This window comes from Carassius carassius, chromosome 37, assembly GCF_963082965.1.
Source record: "Carassius carassius chromosome 37, fCarCar2.1, whole genome shotgun sequence".
NCBI classification, from domain to species: domain Eukaryota; kingdom Metazoa; phylum Chordata; class Actinopteri; order Cypriniformes; family Cyprinidae; genus Carassius; species Carassius carassius.
Genome location: NC_081791.1, coordinates 25,733,919 through 25,754,033, shown reverse-complemented (window position 1 = coordinate 25,754,033; position 20,115 = coordinate 25,733,919). Strand labels below are relative to the sequence as shown.

The window sequence follows — 20,115 nt, the reverse complement described above, 5'->3', positions numbered from 1 at the left end:
CGGACATCCACGGGAGCGCGCCCTCTCTCTCTCTCTCTGAACGCAACAGCTGCATAGTGAGTGATTTGCAAACATTGAAAGCAAGGCATTTCGTCCTGCTAACAATTGGCTAACTCAGCTAATCAGATTTCCAGAAAGAAAGAAGCTACCAAACTAACACCCCATAGATCTAATTAGTTAATATAACGATTTTTGGCACACAATAAGAATACCTGACGAAGTCTGAACATAATGGTAGGTACGTTATGGAGGGTGAGTTCCTTATTTTCAATATCACTCATCGCTAGCGTGTCGTTAGCCAAATTTCTATTATCAGCACGAGCACAGGTTGATCAAACCTCACCAAAGTTAACGAACTGGGACATATGCTTTAGTTTAACACCGATACTCTGTTATATGAAACGAAATAGAAGAGGATGATAAAGTTGCTGTCTCTTTTTGTTATGCAGGAACTGCATTAAGACCTTTTGATGTTCTTCCTTATCTTGAAAGGGGAAAGAATAGAAAACAACTTTCAACAAGCGTTTCAGCCACCCCCCCCCCCCCCCCCCCCAAAAAAACAAAGTCATAAAGTTGTTTATATATATATAACGTTTTACATATATATATATCAGCCCTGTGATCAAACAAGTTATTAAGATAGCTACAAAGAAGAAGGTACTTTTGTCTAAGTCTGGTTTGGTTGTTCATAATAATGATTTTATTTTATTCTTTTTGGTTGAATATCTATTCCGCTTTGTTTTTATTGTTTCTTTCATCCAACTACACTTATGGTTTTAAGAAGTTATTTTTTCAAGTTCTTTAACTTCTGCTTCACCATATAGTGATCTCATTGTTCTGGAGTAAAAACAACTCGACTGTAGTTAGGGAGGAGTTTTATATCACCTTCAAAAAAAACGAAGAAAAAAATATATATATAGACAATCAGGTATATTGGCGAGGTGTGTAGTAAAATAACTACTAAAGCTGCTGATCAAGTTAGAATGATCACGTGTCAGGAAATTACAGCCACATTAAAGACACGCTTCCACACACGAGGCATTATTATCCATACAAACCATTATTTTGTTTATAAGGCGCGTCGTTTCCATAGTGTCTATTATGTTTTTAAAAACCGATACATTTAAACGTTGCATCATTACGTCAGTAACCGTCGTTTTAATTAGCAGACATCGCCACATCTCTCCACTTGTGCGTGACGTCACTTGTGTTCAGAAGTAGATTTGTTTTACACACCAAATATGTATATATGTGTATGTATGTATTATGTGTGATATGGACACATCATATATAATATAGACTTCATGCATATAATGTTTTATGCAGTTTTGAGCTTTGTCTAAGATAATTTCCCAGTGGCGGGTGTGTTTTTAACCCGTTTTTCACTTATTTGCATGAGCCATCCACACCATTTATTGTTCTATAAGACAATTATTACAAGTGTAACAGGCACTGTGTCTTTTTAAGAACTTCTTTTGATAGATTTGGATGGTTTGGGGGCCAACAAACATGCTATTCTTGTGAACAGGTTGCATGGCAAAGCCCAAACAAAAGAGTAAGACAAACAGCAGCTGGTCTCTAGCTGTTTCTTCTTCAGCATGTCAACTAACCGTGTTTTAGGCTATTATAATGACTCAAGCATAGGTGGGGCCATTAACTTTATCATTTTGTACTGTTTAAGTTATCTAAATGCTTTTGAAAGTAAATGGCTTTGCTCGGGATTACTTTGTGATTAACATCTAAAGGTCTTTGAGAAACAAAACTGTTGAAATCAGCACAGCAAGGCCTGTCGTTAGAGTATGTCTGCATAATGTAAAAGAATTCACAGATTGTTTTGTTTCTTTTTCACTTTTTTTTTTAACAGTGGTTATTCGGTAGATAACTGATGTGTTAAAGCTTCCTTTTCAGCCTCCGTTTCTCTTTTTTTTTCATCTTCAGACTCTGTTTCTCTTTTTTGGTGCCTTACATTAGCGAAGCCTATTTTTGTGTTGCATTTCCCTAAAAGTGAGTTTAACTTGTTGTGTGTGTGTGTTTGTGTGTGTGTGTGTAGGGAATAGCAGGAGATTATTGATTTTTCATGATTGATTCTTTTTATCTTTTCTATTTAAGGCGTTGTAAAATAAGCACTTATGTGTGCAGTTTAGAACTAATTGGCAAGATGCCTGAAACTTCACATTTGGGCTTGAATAAGAGTGTTGTATGTTCATTTTGGGTGTTATATAATAGATAAATGTGGTTCTTTATACTTATTGGCTTGTATCAGCATGGATGAAAGGCTAACAGGGTTTTAGAACAATGCAACTCCACCTTAGATCTCACGAGTGAGGTTTCACATATATTATGAAGGACACCGCTGTAGATACACCTCTGGCTTCCTGTTGCCTCACAGTAATGCATCTAAAGAATGATGGCATTTCGTCCGTTTTTTCCCGGAAAATTTTCTAAAAGATCTGAAATTGGGTTTTCCCTACAGAACAGTTGATGTCAGACCAGTGTAATTTATTAGATCTCAGACAAAGTTTTACTTTGTTCGTGACATACATATTCACCGAAATTATACTTTCACTTGGGCTTTGTGTAATGTATGTATGTGTGTGTGTGTGCATATATATATATATATATATATATATATATATATATATATATATATATATATATATATATATATATACATACACACACACACATACACACACACTTATGTATAATTGTTATATTTATAATTTATTTCTCTTATTAGTTCATTCTAACAGTGGTTTCCATTTTAGTTTTTATAATTTACATAAAGACAAATAACATCAAAATAATTTGTCAAATGCTAGTTAAAGCTATAAAGTTGCTGTTTATTTTTATTATATATTGTGTTGGTCATGCAGTTTTTTTTTCCTTTATTTATTTTTTATTAACTGAGATTACTACATGAATGTTTAAGCAATTAAAAATTAATTTGTCACTATGCTGGACCATTAATATGAACTTGTGTAAAAAAAATTGTGAAGAATAAAGAAATGGAGATTTGTTGCAGCATATAAAACATACAAGTTACAGCATCTCCTTTACAAACTTATAGGCCTATATCTTTTAACCTTAAATCTTATTAAAACATGTCTTGATCATGGTGCATGACTTTCCCAGTGGAATAACTTAGCAAAAAGCAAAGAGAACTTTTCTCAAGGGCACAATTATTATAGATTAACACTGTACTCTCAATAGAACATTTTCACAGTTTGCAAACAGTGATGTTTGTTGTGGGTGGAGCCTAACTGGTGGCAGAAAATGACAGTTTTAAAGTAGCAGTCTATGGAAGCCATGGAATAAAATAATAAAAAAGGTAATTTTGAGTTTAAATTTCAAAATTCTGATTTTTTCCTCACAATTCCGAAATTATGCCTCTTAAATCTGGTAAAAAAAAAAAAGTAAACTCATCATTCTCTCTTTTCCCCTCTGCTCAGAATAACGAGTTTACAATCCCACACTTCTGGATTTTTTTTTTCTCCGAATTGAAAAACATTTGACAAATTGTTGAGTTAAGTCGAGTTCGTTTGAACAGGGAGGTTTAGACTTGCATTTGTGAGATAATTGTGAGACAAAATATGTAAATGTTATAGTTTTAAATATTAACTGTTTGGTTAATACTATGCCCCCTATGTTAATATTATATAGACATATTGTTAAAATAATTTTTATGTTTTAAAAGTAGGGTAATCATTATGTCCCGATCAGGTTTTTTTGACCTCGAGTCCGAGTCATTTGATTTTGAGTATCTGCCGATACCGAGTCCCGATCCGATACTTCTATAATACATAAAAAAAAGAATAAAGAAGAGCGAAAAAACAGATCCAGGATGTTCAATAAATTACATTTTGAAATATATTCAAATATAAAACAGATATTTTAAATAGGCTAGTAAAAATATTTCAAAATCGTACTGTTTTGCTGTACTTTGGATCAAATAAATGCAGGCTTGGTTAATAGAAGGGACTTCTTAAAAAAACAAAAAAAAAACCTTAACAAGCTTACTGTTCAAAAACTTCTGACTGGTAGTATAGGCAACTTTATTTTTTCTCTAATTTCTAGCTTTTAATTGGCTTAGAAATCTATAAATGCTGGACAATAACAAATAATAATGATTTTTTTATATACTACAAACACTGTTTATCACATAATAATGCAGAATAGTTTCTATACTGTAATAAATGTCAATCAGCACTGCATTGTTCATACTTTATTTATCACCTGCTGGAGATGACTTGAAGAACAATTTATTGTCGTGATCGTATATTAACGTCTTCTTGTTTGCATAAGTTTCTGTTTTCCTGTGCGCACCACAGCATAGCTGGACGCTTTTGTCCATATTAGGAATTTCCTGATATCAGCGCGAGAGCGCGCTCCGGCTTCGAGTATGAATGAAACACACACTGCATGAGAGTTTAGCGCTCTGTGATGTTCATCTCGCTGTATCCTGAGTCCGAATGAAATATCAGGTCATGCGTAAACAATCATGTCTCTTTGAGTTTGAATCTATATTTATTCACACCAGCTCTTGAAAACAAAGTGATGTCATGCCGCACGCGTCGCTGTTTCTGTGTGGAGTCAAAAGGGTCTAACTCTGTGCCACCGCATAACAAAAGATGTGTTAAAAATTAATGAGTATATATATATATATCCGAGTCCTGATCGGGAGGTAACGTCCGATTCCGATCGAGTCTGAAACCACGCGATCGGGCCCGATTTCCGATCACGTGATCGGATCTGGACATCCCTAGTAATCATAGCAGGTCTCATCCATAGTCTGTCCGTTTAAAGGTCTGCATTAGGGCTGCACGATTAATCGCATGCGATTGTCATGCGTATCTTAGTAAAGCTGGTTCTGTGATTAGTACTAAATATCCATCACCTGCTTTCCAATGGAGCGGCTCTTACTACACAGAGTCGTAGTTTGCTGACAAGCTACGCAATATCGCGTTTGGTTATGAATGCGATATTGCGTAGCTTGTCAGCAAACTACAGCTCTGTGTAGTAAGAGCCGCTCCATTTGAAAGCAGGTGATAGATATTTAGTACTAATTACGAAACCAGCTTTACTAAAGAGACGCATGACAATCGCATGTGATTAATTGTGCAGCCCTAGTCTGCGTTGAGCTTCAAATAGCATCTTTGACAACAGTATGTTATAAAAATTATTCTCATTCCGATTCTGACGTCCAAAGGCACAACCATACATTTTTTCTCTTATTTTTACTTGTTTCCCTCCACTTGTTCCCAGTGTTTTTCTGCCACCACAATGCGCATGCAGCTGCAAGTGAAGTAACTGTGATGCCTACTCCAAAACGGGTCTATAAGCCTTTAGCTGCTGGTTTATTCCCAATTCAGATACTTTGGGGTGGGGTCACAAGCTTTGGATGTTAGCCCAGATCTTTAACAGCAAGGTTATTATTGTGTTTTACCCAGTCTATGTTACCTTAAATAATGATACATGTATTCTAAATTAAAATGAAAGCTGCTGTAACAACAACATATCGAATGCTTGTTTTTGTTTTAGAAATGAGCTTAGATTATTGCTTGCTCTGTATTTAATCCACATTTGCTGCAACTGGTGAAGTGTACATAAAACAACTTTTCTTTTCTCAAGTTTACTTTAGAAACTTAAGCAAAACATCAAACTTAGCCCTGTGTGGTTGCTAATCTTTTTTTAACGATCCATGTGACAGATCATGTTTCATATTAAGTAACAGTACCAAAGAGATGAGCACTTGTTTTCTCTCCCCCATTAATTTTATCATCTGTAAGTGTAGTCGTAGAGTTGATTACATTCCACAGAACTGGCCACACCTGACTTTGTCTTTTTTTTTTTTTTTTTTTTCATTTCAGGTTTTGCCTGTCAGGACAATTCCTCTGTGTGAATCACAAGAAATCAACTGATCAAGTGTATGCCCCATTACCTGGCAGTGACTGGCAAGCCTCGACTGCTTCTCTTGTACAGGATGCCTCACAGGGGTTTACTGAAACTCTTAGCATATGTACTGTGCTGAAATTTAAAAAGCCTTTTTGGAAAATTTGGCAAGTTCCATGGAAGTGTTAAGAGTTATTTTTGATATTGTGTAATCTAATGCATGATGTCCTTCATGAGTGTTTCAAATGAATGATTCTTCACGTCTCATAACTTTCAACATATGGTTTCATACAAGCTTTCACCTGAAACTAAATAAGAAAGAAATACCCAAGTAAATTCCTGCTGACATGCCTACCCACCCATTGTTCCCATATTTGGAAAGTCCTGATGGACTAGGTCATGACATTCTCAGCCACAGCAATGCAAGCATGCCTGGTACTGGATCTAGCATGACGCCCCACGCCAGCGTGATGGAAAAACTAGACACACTGGCAGAAAGTAGCCTACCTCTAGACTGCATGTTTTGTGAGGAGACTTTCCTGCATCAGGAAGACCTGGGACCACACCTTCTTTCCCAGCATCCCACAACATTCCACGCTCCTGCAGTGTTGCGCGTGGAAGCAGAATTCTTAACACCCAGCGAAAGGGCTCGTTCTAAGACCTGCCAAGCTGTGGAAAAGATTGAGGAGCTCTGTTGCGTTGTGTGTGGCCATGCCGTTACAGATGCGACAGAGCTGGAAACGCACATGCGGAAACACAAGGACTCTTTCACGTACTGCTGCGGCCTCTGTGGACGTCGTTTCAAAGAGCCGTGGTTCCTGAAGAACCACATGAGAACCCATGGTGGAAAGGCTAAAAACAAAAACCAGGACCAGGAGATCCCTGCCACCGTTAATGATGTCATCCAAGACCAACCTCCATCACCTGTGGACACGTCATACAAAATGTGCATGGTATGTGGCTTCTTTTTCCTAAACAAGGAAGTTCTGGCTGAGCACAGCAAGGTCCACAATCGAGAACTGGAAGTTGATGAGAACGACTCCTCTGTTAGCCAACCAGCTGAGGAGGTCCCTGTATCTCAGAAGGCATTTTTGCAGACTCTACAGTTGCATCCTTCAGGTACAAGAGAAGAAGCTGAACAGAGTCATCCATCTGGACGCTGGATATCCCAACTTGATCCTTTTAACACCTACCAGGCTTGGCAGTTGGCCACCAGGGGCAAGATCGCAGCAGGTCCGAACTTGGCCAAGGAGCTCAATGCCGACTCCAACTCTGACAACGAGGACTCTGGTTCTGAAAAAGAGGAACTAGGGGCCATTTGGGCTTCTGGGGGTGGAGATAAACCCAGACGAGGCCTACGAAGTGACCTCAGGCCTAGCGAGACTCCTTCACCATCACTTGAGCAAAAAAGTCTGATTCGTAAAGACAAGCCAACAAACTGCGAGGAGTGTGGCAAGATCTTCCGGACATATCATCAGTTGGTCCTCCATTCTAGAATCCACAAGAAGGAACGAGGGGGAGCAGAGAGTCCCACCACACCTATAGATGGTAGGGCCCAAAGTGTAGGCTCTTGTAGTAGTTCATCTCTTGACCGAGCCGAGGAGTACTCAGAGGATGGCTCCGAAGAGGGAGTGCCAGTTGACGCCTTTAATCCAGGTATTATTAACCAAGTGCTTTGTATTGTTTCAATTTTTTATTAGTTCTTATTTGCTTGTTAAAACAACTTGCCATCATCTGTCAGAAGTTCATCCACAGAGTGCTCAAGATTGTTGTCATCTTTTTGAATAATGTACACTAGAATTACCCAGAAATGCACACTCTTTACTACAAGAGAAGCTACTTCTGTCTCAAGGGTTCAATTGCAGAACTTAGGTGCAGACCTTAGGGCTCCCTCTGCTGGTCAAAGAAAACTCATGCATATTTGACTTGAGGACATTCTGTAGTGGAGCTTGCAATTTAAATTTCTATTCTGGAATACCATGTGTCATTTAAGGCTAAAATTAACATGTCACTTTTCCTACAGAAAAAAATGAGGAAGGATCGGGAAAAGTGAAGTTGAAAATTCTTCCTCCAAGAAAATGCAGTTACTGTGGCAAGACTTTCCGCTCAAACTATTACCTCAATATTCATCTCAGGACACATACTGGTTAGTTCTTTGTTGTATTGTCTTTGTACACCGTATCGGGTCTAATTCTGTCTTGCTTTCTGACCCCAATGGCTTGTATTCCAGGATAAATGTAGTTTGGCTATTTTTTGTCTCATGTAAACATTGATGTCTCTTTTGTCATTTCACAGGTGAAAAACCATATAAATGTGAATACTGTGACTACTCCGCAGCACAGAAAACGTCTTTGAGGTACCATCTAGACAGACGTCACAAGGACAAACCTTTCACAGAAATCCTGAACATTCCTGCAACACCATCTGCTAGAAATATCATCAAGGCCATTGAACCTCCCAAGAATGCAGATGACAAACAAGCCTTAAAACCAGCCAAACAGTGGCTTGCTCCTAAACCTCTGCCTGCCAGTGTTAAACATAACCCAGGCTTGAGCCAAGCCATTATTAACAGCAAAAATCCTTCTATTCAAGTCAAGGAAGAGTATGTTAGTGGTCCCGTTGCAGCTCCTTACACCCCTGTGGGTGAGGTCAACAAAAAATACCCATTATCCGTAAACCCGAAAATGGAGGAGGAGGCTAACGAAGCACCTTTGAATTTGTCTCTCAAAGTGCCACTTCCTGTATCTGCTACCTCAGTACCCAGAAGCCTGTTACCATCTAACACATGTACCTCTTGCTCTTATGAAACCCTTTACCCTGAGGTTCTCTTGATGCATAAAAAACTCATCCACAAGGAGAAGTCTGATGTCAAGAAGAATGGATACAGGGGATCTCAGAAACCGAAACGGTACACTGGTTGCCCTCCGGCTCTTGAGGGCAAAGACATCACTCCTTTGCCCCACATTAACAGGAAGCATCCCCGTCGGACCAAATCCCCAATACGGCAACCAGAAAAACTTGGGGAAAAGCTTGCGAAACAGCCTCAGATGTCTAAGATTTCTCCTGCGAAGGAGCGCTGGAGAGATCAGCACCAGGAGGGCCAACGAGGCAGAGAATCAGATTCAACCAGCTCACTTTCTAGAATCTCAGAGCAAGAATCTAGCAGAAAATTAAATGTGCCATTGGTAATTGATCGAGAGTTGTCCAAGCAGAGGCCTGGCCTGGATCATGAGATGAATCAGAGGGCAAGCTTGGGCAAAAACGGAATGGTTTGGCCCACAGATCCAGCTAGACTTTGCCTTTCGGACCGTTTCCGAAACTTGTCGCAAACAGACGTTGGCGAACCCTCTAGCAAGAGACACAAGTCCTTTGAGCCTCTACATACTGCATCTGGACGGCTCGGAGAGGATTTCAACCGGATTGTGCCCTCTGGCAGGAATGCGAAATCCTCGTTGCAGACGAGCTCACCCTTGTCTTCAGTTAAGGTGACTCCCACTCCGTCTCCCAACAGCATGCAGGCCGACTGGAATGTCATCAACCTGCTCCGCAACTACACACCTAACAATCTGGCCTCGCTCTATCACCCCGCTGCAGGCTCCAGCCATGCTGTCATGGCCTCACCTGTCACTGGTCAGTATTTACAACATGTTTGTCAGCAATTGGTCAGTGGGTAACTGGCCATATATAGGCAAATCTCACAAACTGTGATTTCAATACTAAATCATCTCTCTCTGTAATATATAATGTATATATTTATAGATTTCACGTTGAGCAGCATTTACTACACAGAGCCGTTATTCACTGACAGGCTGGGCCAAACCATGATCGTATTATGTGCATGTTTGCGACAGCTTGTCAGTGAACAATGGCTCGGAGCAGTAAATGCTGCTCCATGTGAAATCACACACGTGTAGAGATTTACCGCTTATTACAGAACCAGCATTACTGACAAGATGCGCATTAAATATCTGGAGATATTTATTGTGCATCCCTCTATATATATATATATATATATATATATATATATATATATATATATATATATATATATAATCTATCTTAGTAGTTATTATATAAAAATATTGTGTAAATATACAATAGTTTGCATATAATTATTTCAAATATTTAGTTAAGTATGTGTATATATATTGTATATATATTTTCAGGATTGGTTTTGTTGCATTGTGACCTATCAGTTTAGCACATTTATCTCTCATTTTTCATTATCAATATGCATTGACATTTAACGTTATTTAATGAACAGCAAAAATTGCAAACTAAAACCACAAATTGCGTGTGTGTGTATCTTTGTTTTGGTCTTAAAATAACATTTCAAGAATTTTCCCTTTACAATAATGCAGGCTGCAGCTTTTAATAATTATTTGAAGTTTTAAGACTTCACCATGGCCTCTTAAATTTAGTGAGGAGATGTCCTGGGATCATAACTGAACACTACCCTGTATGCTCCTCTTTTTAGGGAGCAGGTCCTTGATTTTCCCTCACTACTCCACTAGTATGACTCAGAGGAGAATCCAAACCAGCCCTCTGAATAACGAACGCTGTGGACCTTCAGAAAAGAGCTCTTAGACCTATCCAGGGTAAATGTCTTCAAATATCCTTGCTCTCATTTCCTAGGTATTGCATTGTGGTTTATGTAGCTAATCACGCTGTTTCTCCTCTGCAGCTTTAAAATACGCTGAGAAAATGGTGGGGTCCTTGGTTGGGAGGAAAGTTGAACTGATTTGATGTCGCTTACTGTTCTTCAGACACTACCGTCGTTGGAAGGATGTACTGTGTGGACACGGGCCTCAGGCTCGGCTCTAGCCTTGGCTGCAAGGCAGAACAAACTTGGACTGCAGCCTTGAACAGTGTTGTTTTGATTCAATTTGCATTCCATTATGGCAATAGATTCATCTGCGGTGCACTTAACACGAAGCTGAACGTCTGACGCACTCTGTGCATGACAGTTGACTTGTGAATCTGTTGTGGGTCGGTGGTTTATTATGACAGCCTAAATACTAATCAAACCACAAGCCCAGCAAGTGCCTCCATTACTTTTTATTAAAAGCCTAAATGCACGAGGGGACAGCACTGAGCGAATAAACAAAGAGGGCTGCTGTGTTTTTTGCTTTCCTCTAATAGTGTGTGTATTGTTAATGTTTAACATCTCTTGCAGGTCAGCTTTATGCTATGCACAGAACAAGATCATTTCCGAAATTAGAAACCTTCTCATTGGTACAAAATCTAACTGCTGTTACCGTCTCGGGTGCGAGACTTCTGAAGCAAAGGTGACGTACTGTGTACTGTTGTGTAGGTACATTTAAAAGTCAAGTAAAATAAGTAAATGCAGGGACTGTGTGGAACCTCTTTCACTGTGACAAAGACATTCAACGGGATCCTCAGGATTGATGAGAAACATAACTGTGATTTTGCGCCTGCACTGCTGGGCAGTTTCCGACAAATGTGTGGTGAGCATTTTTGATGTGATTGTTATGTTTTCATACACCAGAATGTTTTTGTATTTGTAATCTTTTTTTTTCTTTATTTTTCTTAATAATCAAGTGTATATTTATTTTCAGACGAGTGTGTTGCTTTATTCAGTTGTATGTGGAATGGTGGCTAAAGCTCGTCATGGTTTCTGTTACTGTCTGCGTTCATTATACTAACTCTGAAGATGTTTGGAGAGTTAACTTATTTTGTAATATACAAGGGGCTTTCATGAGCTGAAGCAAATGCATCAATTTTCATTGATAATAAACTTGAAGCATTTTGTGTTTTTCGTTTGCTTCACACCACAATGCTGAATCGCCCCTTATTTAGTTTTTTTGTTGAGTCGTAGATCAGTTAGGCTGAGTGATAATGGATTTCTATTCGACTTTGGTTAGAAACCAATGCTGCTTCATGCTAAACGCAGGTTCGATCTGGTTTTTGTCCTCGCTCCCGCTCAGTATTTCGACTCTTAAACGCACCGAATTGCGTTTGTGTAGGTAGTTTGGTTTAGGATGTAGTGGCCACCGTGTGTAAATGTGTTTGTAGTTGTGCTCTTTAGGGTGTATCTGTTTGCATTTTAAATTTTTCTTTTGCACTTTCACTAATTACTTTTTCCCTTTAGAGTTCCTTCTTTTGTGGTCAGGTTGTGCAAAAATGATGAAGCCAGGATGCTTTTTCTCCCCACTCTTCTTGAGTCCAATGTTTCATGAATGATGCTGTTGTTTTTGCTCTTTAACAGAATGTCATTTGGATTTGCAATCTTGTAACCCACCTTGTTATTAAGCCAGGTGTATTCCAGGGCTCAGGCCCTTTCTAGAGGCAGAATAAAGCAGTTGTGCAAACTGGAAAGAAATGTCAGGTTGTCTGTTTTTCATTTTTCATCTGTGGAAGGTGAGTATTTTTTTATCATGATTGTGGATGTTTATTATATAATTAATCTTGCATGTCATATGCTTAAAATGTGCATTCATCGTTAGCCACACTGTATAGTATAGACAAACTGCTAGTGAAATGGTAGTCTTTCTAATGATGTGTGGCTTTCATGATGTTTAGATGTTCACCCGCTCTTGACCTTTAGATAGAGGATTTGCTTATCTGGTAAATAAAGAAATATTTGATCAGATTTCACCCCCAAAAGAAAACTGTAACACTTCACAACAGGATCATATTTGTTAACATTGGTTAATGTGCTAACTAACATTAAGTAATAACGAGCTATACATTTTTAAGGTAGTTATTAACCTTTGTTATTGTTAGTTAATAACATTTTTAGTTTTGTTAGTTCACAGTGCGTTAACTTTTGATTAATAATGTATTAGTAAATGTTGAAATTAAGTTTGATAAAGGCTGTTAGTTCATGTTAAGTAATGTAAACAAATGGAATCTTGAAAATGATTATGCTCACACACATCATTAGATTAATAATACAGGTCCTTCTCAAAAAATTAGCATATTGTGATAAAGTTCATTATTTTCCATAATGTAATGATAAAAATTTAACTTTCATATATTTTAGATTCATTGCACACCAACTGAAATATTTCAGGTCTTTTATTGTTTTAATACTGATGATTTTGGCATACAGCTCATGAAAACCCAAAATGCCTGTCTCATGGTGGTTTGCTTGTTTTCAATATAAAATAGAAAGAAATAAAATAAAAACGTGATATTCATCCAAACTCATTTTTGCTCATTAGTATTGTTGAATTGGATCACTGAAGGTCAGCAGCAAAGACACTGTAATAAAAATGGGATTAAATACATTAAGGACTTTTGTGTAAACATTTAATTATTCGGGTTTGTATAATATCCGTTTCAATGTTTTTATTCATTTTGAGGTACACCGAGTCTGTTTTGTGCAGGTGAGATGAGTAAATGCATGTACACCTTTAGTCTAAAATTATAGTAAGCATCATGTTCATAAAGCACACACAACACCTTACTCCCGATTTCTCTCAACATGGCAACACGAGAGCTGTCAGTCAATACTGTACATGGGAAAACAAAGTAACAGGCGTTACTTATTTGAAAAAGTAACTCAGATATTTTCTTGTAAAATATATAAAAAAATGCTACCTTTGAGCACAAAACCACTCCTAAGTTGCAGTTATATTTGTAGCAATAGTCAACAATACATTGGGTCAAAATGAGCGATTTTATGCCAGAAATCATTAGATTTCATTAAATTTCCAACTGTAAATATATACATTTTTTTAATTGGAAAAATGCATTGCTAAGAACTTCATTTGGACAACTTTAAGGCGATTCTCTCTCTCTCTCTCTCTCTCTCTCTCTCTCAAAATGACCCTTATGACTGGTTTTCTGGTTCAGGGTCATGTTACTTTACTTGAAAAAATAATCTGATTACGTAACAAGCATTACCACAAACTTTGTTTGTGACAATATTACTAACACTTTATCAATTTCAAATATCCTTGATGAATAAAAGTATAAAGCATAATTTATTTATAGATAAATTAAAATGAAAACACACCGACCTGAAACCTTTGAACAATACGTTTTTACAAAAGATTTCTATTTTGAAAAAATGCTGTACTTTTTATCAAATTATCACGTAAAAAAATAAATAAAAATATTTTCCAACATTGAAAATAAATCCGCATATCAGAATGATTTCTGAAGCATCATATGACACAGACTGGAGTAGCCTAATTATGCTGAAAGTGCAATCTTAATATTGCCAGGGTTCCTATTATTTTTGCTATAAATATTTAAGATTTTGAGGTGAAATATGGCCCGGATCTATTCTTTTAGGTTTTATATATATGCAGCGAACAGAAAATGTGACTTCACTGGCAGCACACCAGAGGGCAGTGTGTACCAACATGTGAAACCATGTGCTTTCACTTCATTTGAGACTGGGACACAATGAACTCTTCACACAAAGACTTTTTAGGCCTTATACAGAACAAAAAGATCATTCACCGTTTTGGATATAAGATGACCACATTGTATCTTTCATTTGAGGCCACACACTTTCATCAGACAGCCGAGCGTTGGTAATCGTTCGTCTGCTGATCCTGGCCTGCTGAAATCTGTCAACAACAAATTACAAAAGACAGTATCCAGCACGTGAAACAGTCTTTCACCCCTCCTTTTCTTTCTGACTAGCACATCTGCTTGCTGTCTGCTCCCTGGGGCCAGCGCTGCTGTGTAATCTATTGCATTAGCTCACATTAGTGCATATCGCCCATGGGTCTCGATAATCACAAACGCAAAATGAGCATTTCGCTTAGAATCACCCTCACATGCCCCTCAAACAGAGGCCAAAGCGAGCATCTGGAAGGAAGTCCAACCTCGGCTCGTGACACTCTTCCTGTTTTGACTAAATCCCTCAAGGTTTGATGTCAGGGCTGTAGCGTTTAGAGCCGCGCACTGTGTTTATTTGATGCTGCTGGTCTGCGGCGATCAGTAAACTTCTGGATCGAGTCTCATTACTGCTTGTGAAAGTTGGAAAGCACACACAGGCTTCTTGTGAATCATTGGCAGTGATGAGGGAGTTTAGTGTTGCTTTAGCGGTGCTGAGGTTGTTTGGAGTAAGACATTTTTTTTTTTTCAAAGCAAACATGACCACAGATTTGCAAGAAGCCCAATAGCCACTTGCTCCAATCCTCAAAGTGTTGTATTTTACCCCCAAAATCGAATCGAAGGAAATCAAATGAAGAAATTATATTTTGCATGAAGAAAATGAAAACTGAATTGAGAGATCTTAAAATCACCACAATTCCTCCACATTTTCCTGCAGATTGTCCCATTTAGGCCTACAAATTTTTCTCAGTTCTTCCCATTTATGCAAAACATTCTAATGTTCATAGCTTTCATGCACACACACACACACACACACAAAAAAACATTTTACATAGCACATTTTTTTTTTATTTTTAGCATCTGTTACTTGCTGAATTTTTGAGCTAGAGTGCTCAAACTTTGTTCACTACAAAAGGCACCAATTCAAACCTCTACAAGAATCACAGCTCTTATAAGTTGATGTCAAGGTGAGTAGTACTGTATGTACCCTTTAGAAAAGTACTAATATGTTAATTTTGGGTACTTTAAACATACTAATATGAATAATAACAATAATAACAACACCTGCAGTTTATTTATGTGCAAAACTTTTGTGAAAAAGCTTGCTGCTCCTTTAAATGTTCTCTTAACTAGCATTTTATAATGCACACATGCAATGCAGAGCAACTATTACAGCTCGCGCCGTCATCCCCTGCTGTTACAGCACAATAGTTAATTCCTGTTTTCGTCCTGCCTTGTTTTCTGTGAAGGTGTGGGCCCCTTTGTGCCTGGGGTCACACCCTGCAGAAGAGACGTTTATTTCCACCGGGCTCTGCTTTATTCACCGCAGGAGGTGTTGCTTTTGCTGACATAGGGATCTGGCACGCAGCGCGCCGGGCCCCACGCAATGCTGTGTGCAGCAGGTAATGTGCAGGAGAACAATACTCAGATGTTAATTAGAGTTATGTGCAACATGGGGCCACATGCAGTCACCCTATTGCTTGTCATAGTGTTTGCGAGAGCTTTTGTGGCAAAAGCAAAGCTGGCGATATTCCCTGTGGACGAGTCGTATAAGGCGACCGTATACATATTTTATCAGTGCCGTTTCCCCCTGTCAAGCAAATTATTTGTTCGCCATGAAAATGTTTGACTGTCTACTTTGGCTTGATATTTTAAGAACAGTGTCTTGATTAATTAATCATAGCAAGTTTAGTAGTGTGTATTTTAATCAGTATATAGCCTGTCACTTATGTTGTTTTTGTGTTGTGTGACGCTTATATTCACGTTTCATGCGGCTTAGTGCACAATTCGGATCCAAAATGTCCTTTCATGCAAACGTTGCATCCACTCGTCTGTGTACAGATTTTCTTTTTGTAGACTTTGATGCAGATCAGTGGGTGTTTTACATGAGTAACACTGAAGCATGAGCTCAGGGGATAAATATAGGAATGTGAGTGTGTATGTTTATATAGACTAGATTGGAATAATTACAATTTTGGTGTTTTTACAAGAAATGTTCATCAATGTTTCAATTATTTGATCATAAATGCAGTAAAAACAGTAATATTGTCAAATATTATTTTAATTTAAAATATCCATTTTCTAAGTAAAATGTAATTTATTCCTTGGATGCGTATTTCAGCATCATTCCTCCAGTCTTCAGTGTCACATGATCCTTCAGAAATCATTCTAATGTGCTGATTGCAAAATTATCAAGAAACATTTATTATTATTATTATTATTATTATTGATGCTTAACCCTTTCACGCATAGTGGTCACTACAGTGGACAGCTATTAAAGAAGCATTTTCTTGAATTTGCATGGGGTTTTATGGCAAAGATGCACATCAATCTCTTCATTGGACCCTGGTGCATCATCCTATAAATTGCAACCAAGTGGCAAGCCTTTGTGTTTCGATTTTTTCCCCCTCCAAACCAAGATGGCCAAGGGTCAGTCAGACATGCCAAGTTGCTCCAGAATATCCACCCATTCCTTCTATCCTAGGAGACTCTTGTAGGTAAAAAAAATATTGCAGCAAGTTTTGATTTTAGATTGAGAGAAAACTCTGATTAATCACATGTCCACTGTAGTGGACGTCATGCATGCAATGGCTATATTTCAGCTACAATTCATAATTATAATGTGAATATTGTTTTTGAAATTTAAAACTTAAAAACTTAATATGCATTGACTTTTTCTACTGTAAATAAATGTATTTGTATTATTAGAATGTAATTTTCAATGACATCGAAAAAAGTCATGTGATTACATAATGTATGACACTTGTAATGCATTACTTTACTTGTTAGATCAAAAAGTAATCTGATTTTATAATGCATGTTATTGTAATGCGTTTTTTACTAATAACATCAAAAAGTAATCTGATTACGTAATGCATGTTACTTTTAATGCGTTTCTTTACTCATAACATCAAAAAGTAATCTGATTACGTAATGCATGTTACTTTTAATGCGTTTCTTTACTCATAACATCAAAAAGTAATCTGATTACATAATGCATGTTACTTGTAATGCGTTTCCTTTCTCATAACATCAAAAAGTAATCTGATTATGTAATGTGCGTTATTGTAATGCGTTTTTTTACTCATAACATCAAAAAGTAATCTGATCACGTAATGCATGTTACTTGTAATGCGTTTCTTTACTCGTTACATCAAAAAGTAATCTGATTAGGTAATGCACATTACTTGTAGTTAATTACTTGTTAGATCAAAAAAAGTAATCTGATTAGGTAATGCATGTTACTTGTAACACATTACCTTACTTGTAACATCAAAAAAGTAATCTGAATGGGTTATGCATGTTACTTGTAATGCGTTACCCCCAACACTGATCGTTTCAGATGAGATCGAATAAACGTATCGCTAGGTTTTCTCAGAGGAGGGCTATGATAGAAATGTGCATGTCCATCTTGAACATAATCATAATTATCAGCTAATAAGGGTAAATCTCCATACTCTGGTGCACTGGAGGGAGCATCTGAGTGGTTTCCACAGTTGTACCTTGACAGGCTGTAGAAAATTATGATGGAATCACGTCCTCATGTTCTGATATCATAGATACGCGAAGTGCAACTTGTATGAAGTTGTATGAAGCCATTGCAATATTTTGCATTTATATTTTTTGCATATATTTGATAGTTTTCACATTATTTGATATAATTGCATTGATTAGTTTGTTAAATTCACATACTTTATCTGTTTGATTATTGTCTTATATTTAATACAGTATATCTTCAGTTTAAACCAACCGCATGCTGTCCACTCAAGTGGACATCTGAAGATCTCTTTGAAAAATTTGTAAAAAAATTAAATAAAAATCAATTCTTGTTTTCATGCCCTAAGAGCAATAAAAACACATAGGAAAAAAATCCTGACTGGGGTTATCATAATTCATGCATGAAAGGGTTAATAACTTTGTGGAAATGTCATACACTGCCATTCAAATGTTATAAAGATTAAAAAGATTAAAATAAATATACTTTTATTAAAATTCAAAAGTGGCAGTACAGACATTTGTAATGTCAAAAAATATTTCTGTTTAAAAAAAAAAACACACACACATATATATATATATATATATATAGCTGCAACACTAATTTCAGTCATTACCAATATTTATTGCTAATTATTTAAAAGCAAATTATAGTGATTTCTGAAGGATCATTTGACAGGGTAATGATGCTGAAAATTCAGCTTGCATCACAGAAATAAAAGACATTCACAACAAATTCAAATAGAAAACATTTATTTGAAATTGTAATAATATTTCACAACTCGATTCAAAATATTATTTAGGACAAATTTAGTCAGAATTAGATACAAAACCCCCAAACCAAATAGTGATACTGCAATTAAGTGATTAATTTGATACCTATATAATTAATTCAATTAAATGTTTCTGCCTAATATTCTTCCTAACGCTGGATCTTCTTTCTCGTGTTTCTTTGTTTCAGGCGTCTGTCTCTCCTCACTCCAGACAAAAGCAGCACATGGAAACTTCATATCAGTCATGTGTCCTCTGCATGGGCGATGTTGTCGTCACTGATAATTGCCTCCTCCAGATTGTCAACTTGCATGAATTAGCAAATGGGCCAGACGAACACGGTGAGACTCAAGGAATCCGATTTGTGGTTGTTTTTTTTTAAGAGATGTAAAGTCGGCGTTCACTGTGATTGCTCATCATCGTCGGTGGATCCCTCTGAGAAAGAAGAGAGATATAATGGCTCTTGCGGAAAACACAGTCGCTGGCCTCGGGAAAGGGATTTGGGTGTCTGGAGACAAGCAGGACCATATGGAGCGGGCTAAGATAGCAAGGCACACGTTCAGAATAATGGATGATGTGTCATGTTTCATGTTGCTAAGAAGCCATCAAGAGACCTGGTTGGGGGAAATCAAAAAACGTACGTACAGTAAAAGCGACTGTTGCGGCGTTTAAAGATTTCACTGGTTCCATCAGCCCACGTTTGCTCTCTGTTGGCTGAATCCATTAATGGGATGAGGATTTTGAAGAAATGACATTGTTGTCATTCTTCTGTGAAAATGGGGCAAACATATTCGACACAATTTTTTTTTTTGACAATAAAGCAGGCCCAGCTGTTGAATAGTGCAGTATTTCCTAAAATCTTAAAGGAATAGCTCACCTCCAAATTAAAATAAATCAAAAACAAGTTTTTAATATTGATAGTAATAATAAAAGTTTATTGAGCAGCAAATTGGCATATTAGAATATTTTCTGAAGGATTATGAATGATGCTGACAATTCAGATTTGATCACAGCAATTAATTACATTTCAAAATATATTCAAATAGAAAAACAGTTATTTGAGATTATAATAACATTTCACAAAGTTACAAATGTTTAGTGTATTTTTAATCAAATAAATGCAGCCTTGGTGAGCAGAAGAGACTATCAAAAACACAAAAAACTATTGTTTATTATAATTTATTTTTTATAAATTATTCCAATTCCAATTACTCTTTGCTCCACAGAAAAACAACAGCATAAAGGTTTGAAATGACCCAAGTGTATGGAAGCCGGTTTCCGTCATGAAATAAAAAAATGTAAATACGTAACAGAGACTTTTAAATCCATAATTCAGACTTTGTTTATCATAGTTCTGAGAGAAAGAGAGAGAAAAAAAGATCAGAATTGCAAAATACAAACTCAGAATTCTGACTTTTT

General features: G+C 37.1%; 1 protein-coding gene across 2 annotated transcripts; it reads left to right on the top strand.

The window, feature by feature from the left end:
* The first annotated feature begins 20 nt into the window (after positions 1-20).
* LOC132118512 (zinc finger protein 217-like) lies at positions 21-12,235 on the top strand. 2 transcript variants are annotated; one of them, XM_059528397.1, is made up of 6 exons: positions 21-234; positions 5,871-7,548; positions 7,916-8,038; positions 8,188-9,522; positions 10,370-10,490; positions 10,577-12,235. In XM_059528397.1, exons 2-5 carry the CDS (start codon positions 6,240-6,242, stop codon positions 10,477-10,479), a joined length of 2,877 nt encoding a protein of 958 aa, XP_059384380.1. In that variant the 5' UTR covers positions 21-234; positions 5,871-6,239; the 3' UTR covers positions 10,480-10,490; positions 10,577-12,235. The 2 variants fall into 2 exon arrangements, with proteins under 2 accessions (XP_059384380.1, XP_059384381.1); XM_059528398.1 differs by having other exon boundaries at positions 21-238.
* The last annotated feature ends 7,880 nt before the right edge of the window (positions 12,236-20,115 follow it).

Coding starts and splice junctions, on each gene's coding strand:
- LOC132118512 (XM_059528397.1), top strand. CDS start 6,240: ATGCCTACCCACCCATTGTTCCCATATTTGGAAAGTCCTGATGGACTA. Junction 7,549..7,915: donor AGTTGACGCCTTTAATCCAG/GTATTATTAACC, acceptor CTTTTCCTACAG/AAAAAAATGAGGAAGGATCG. Junction 9,523..10,369: donor CATGGCCTCACCTGTCACTG/GTCAGTATTTAC, acceptor TCCTCTTTTTAG/GGAGCAGGTCCTTGATTTTC.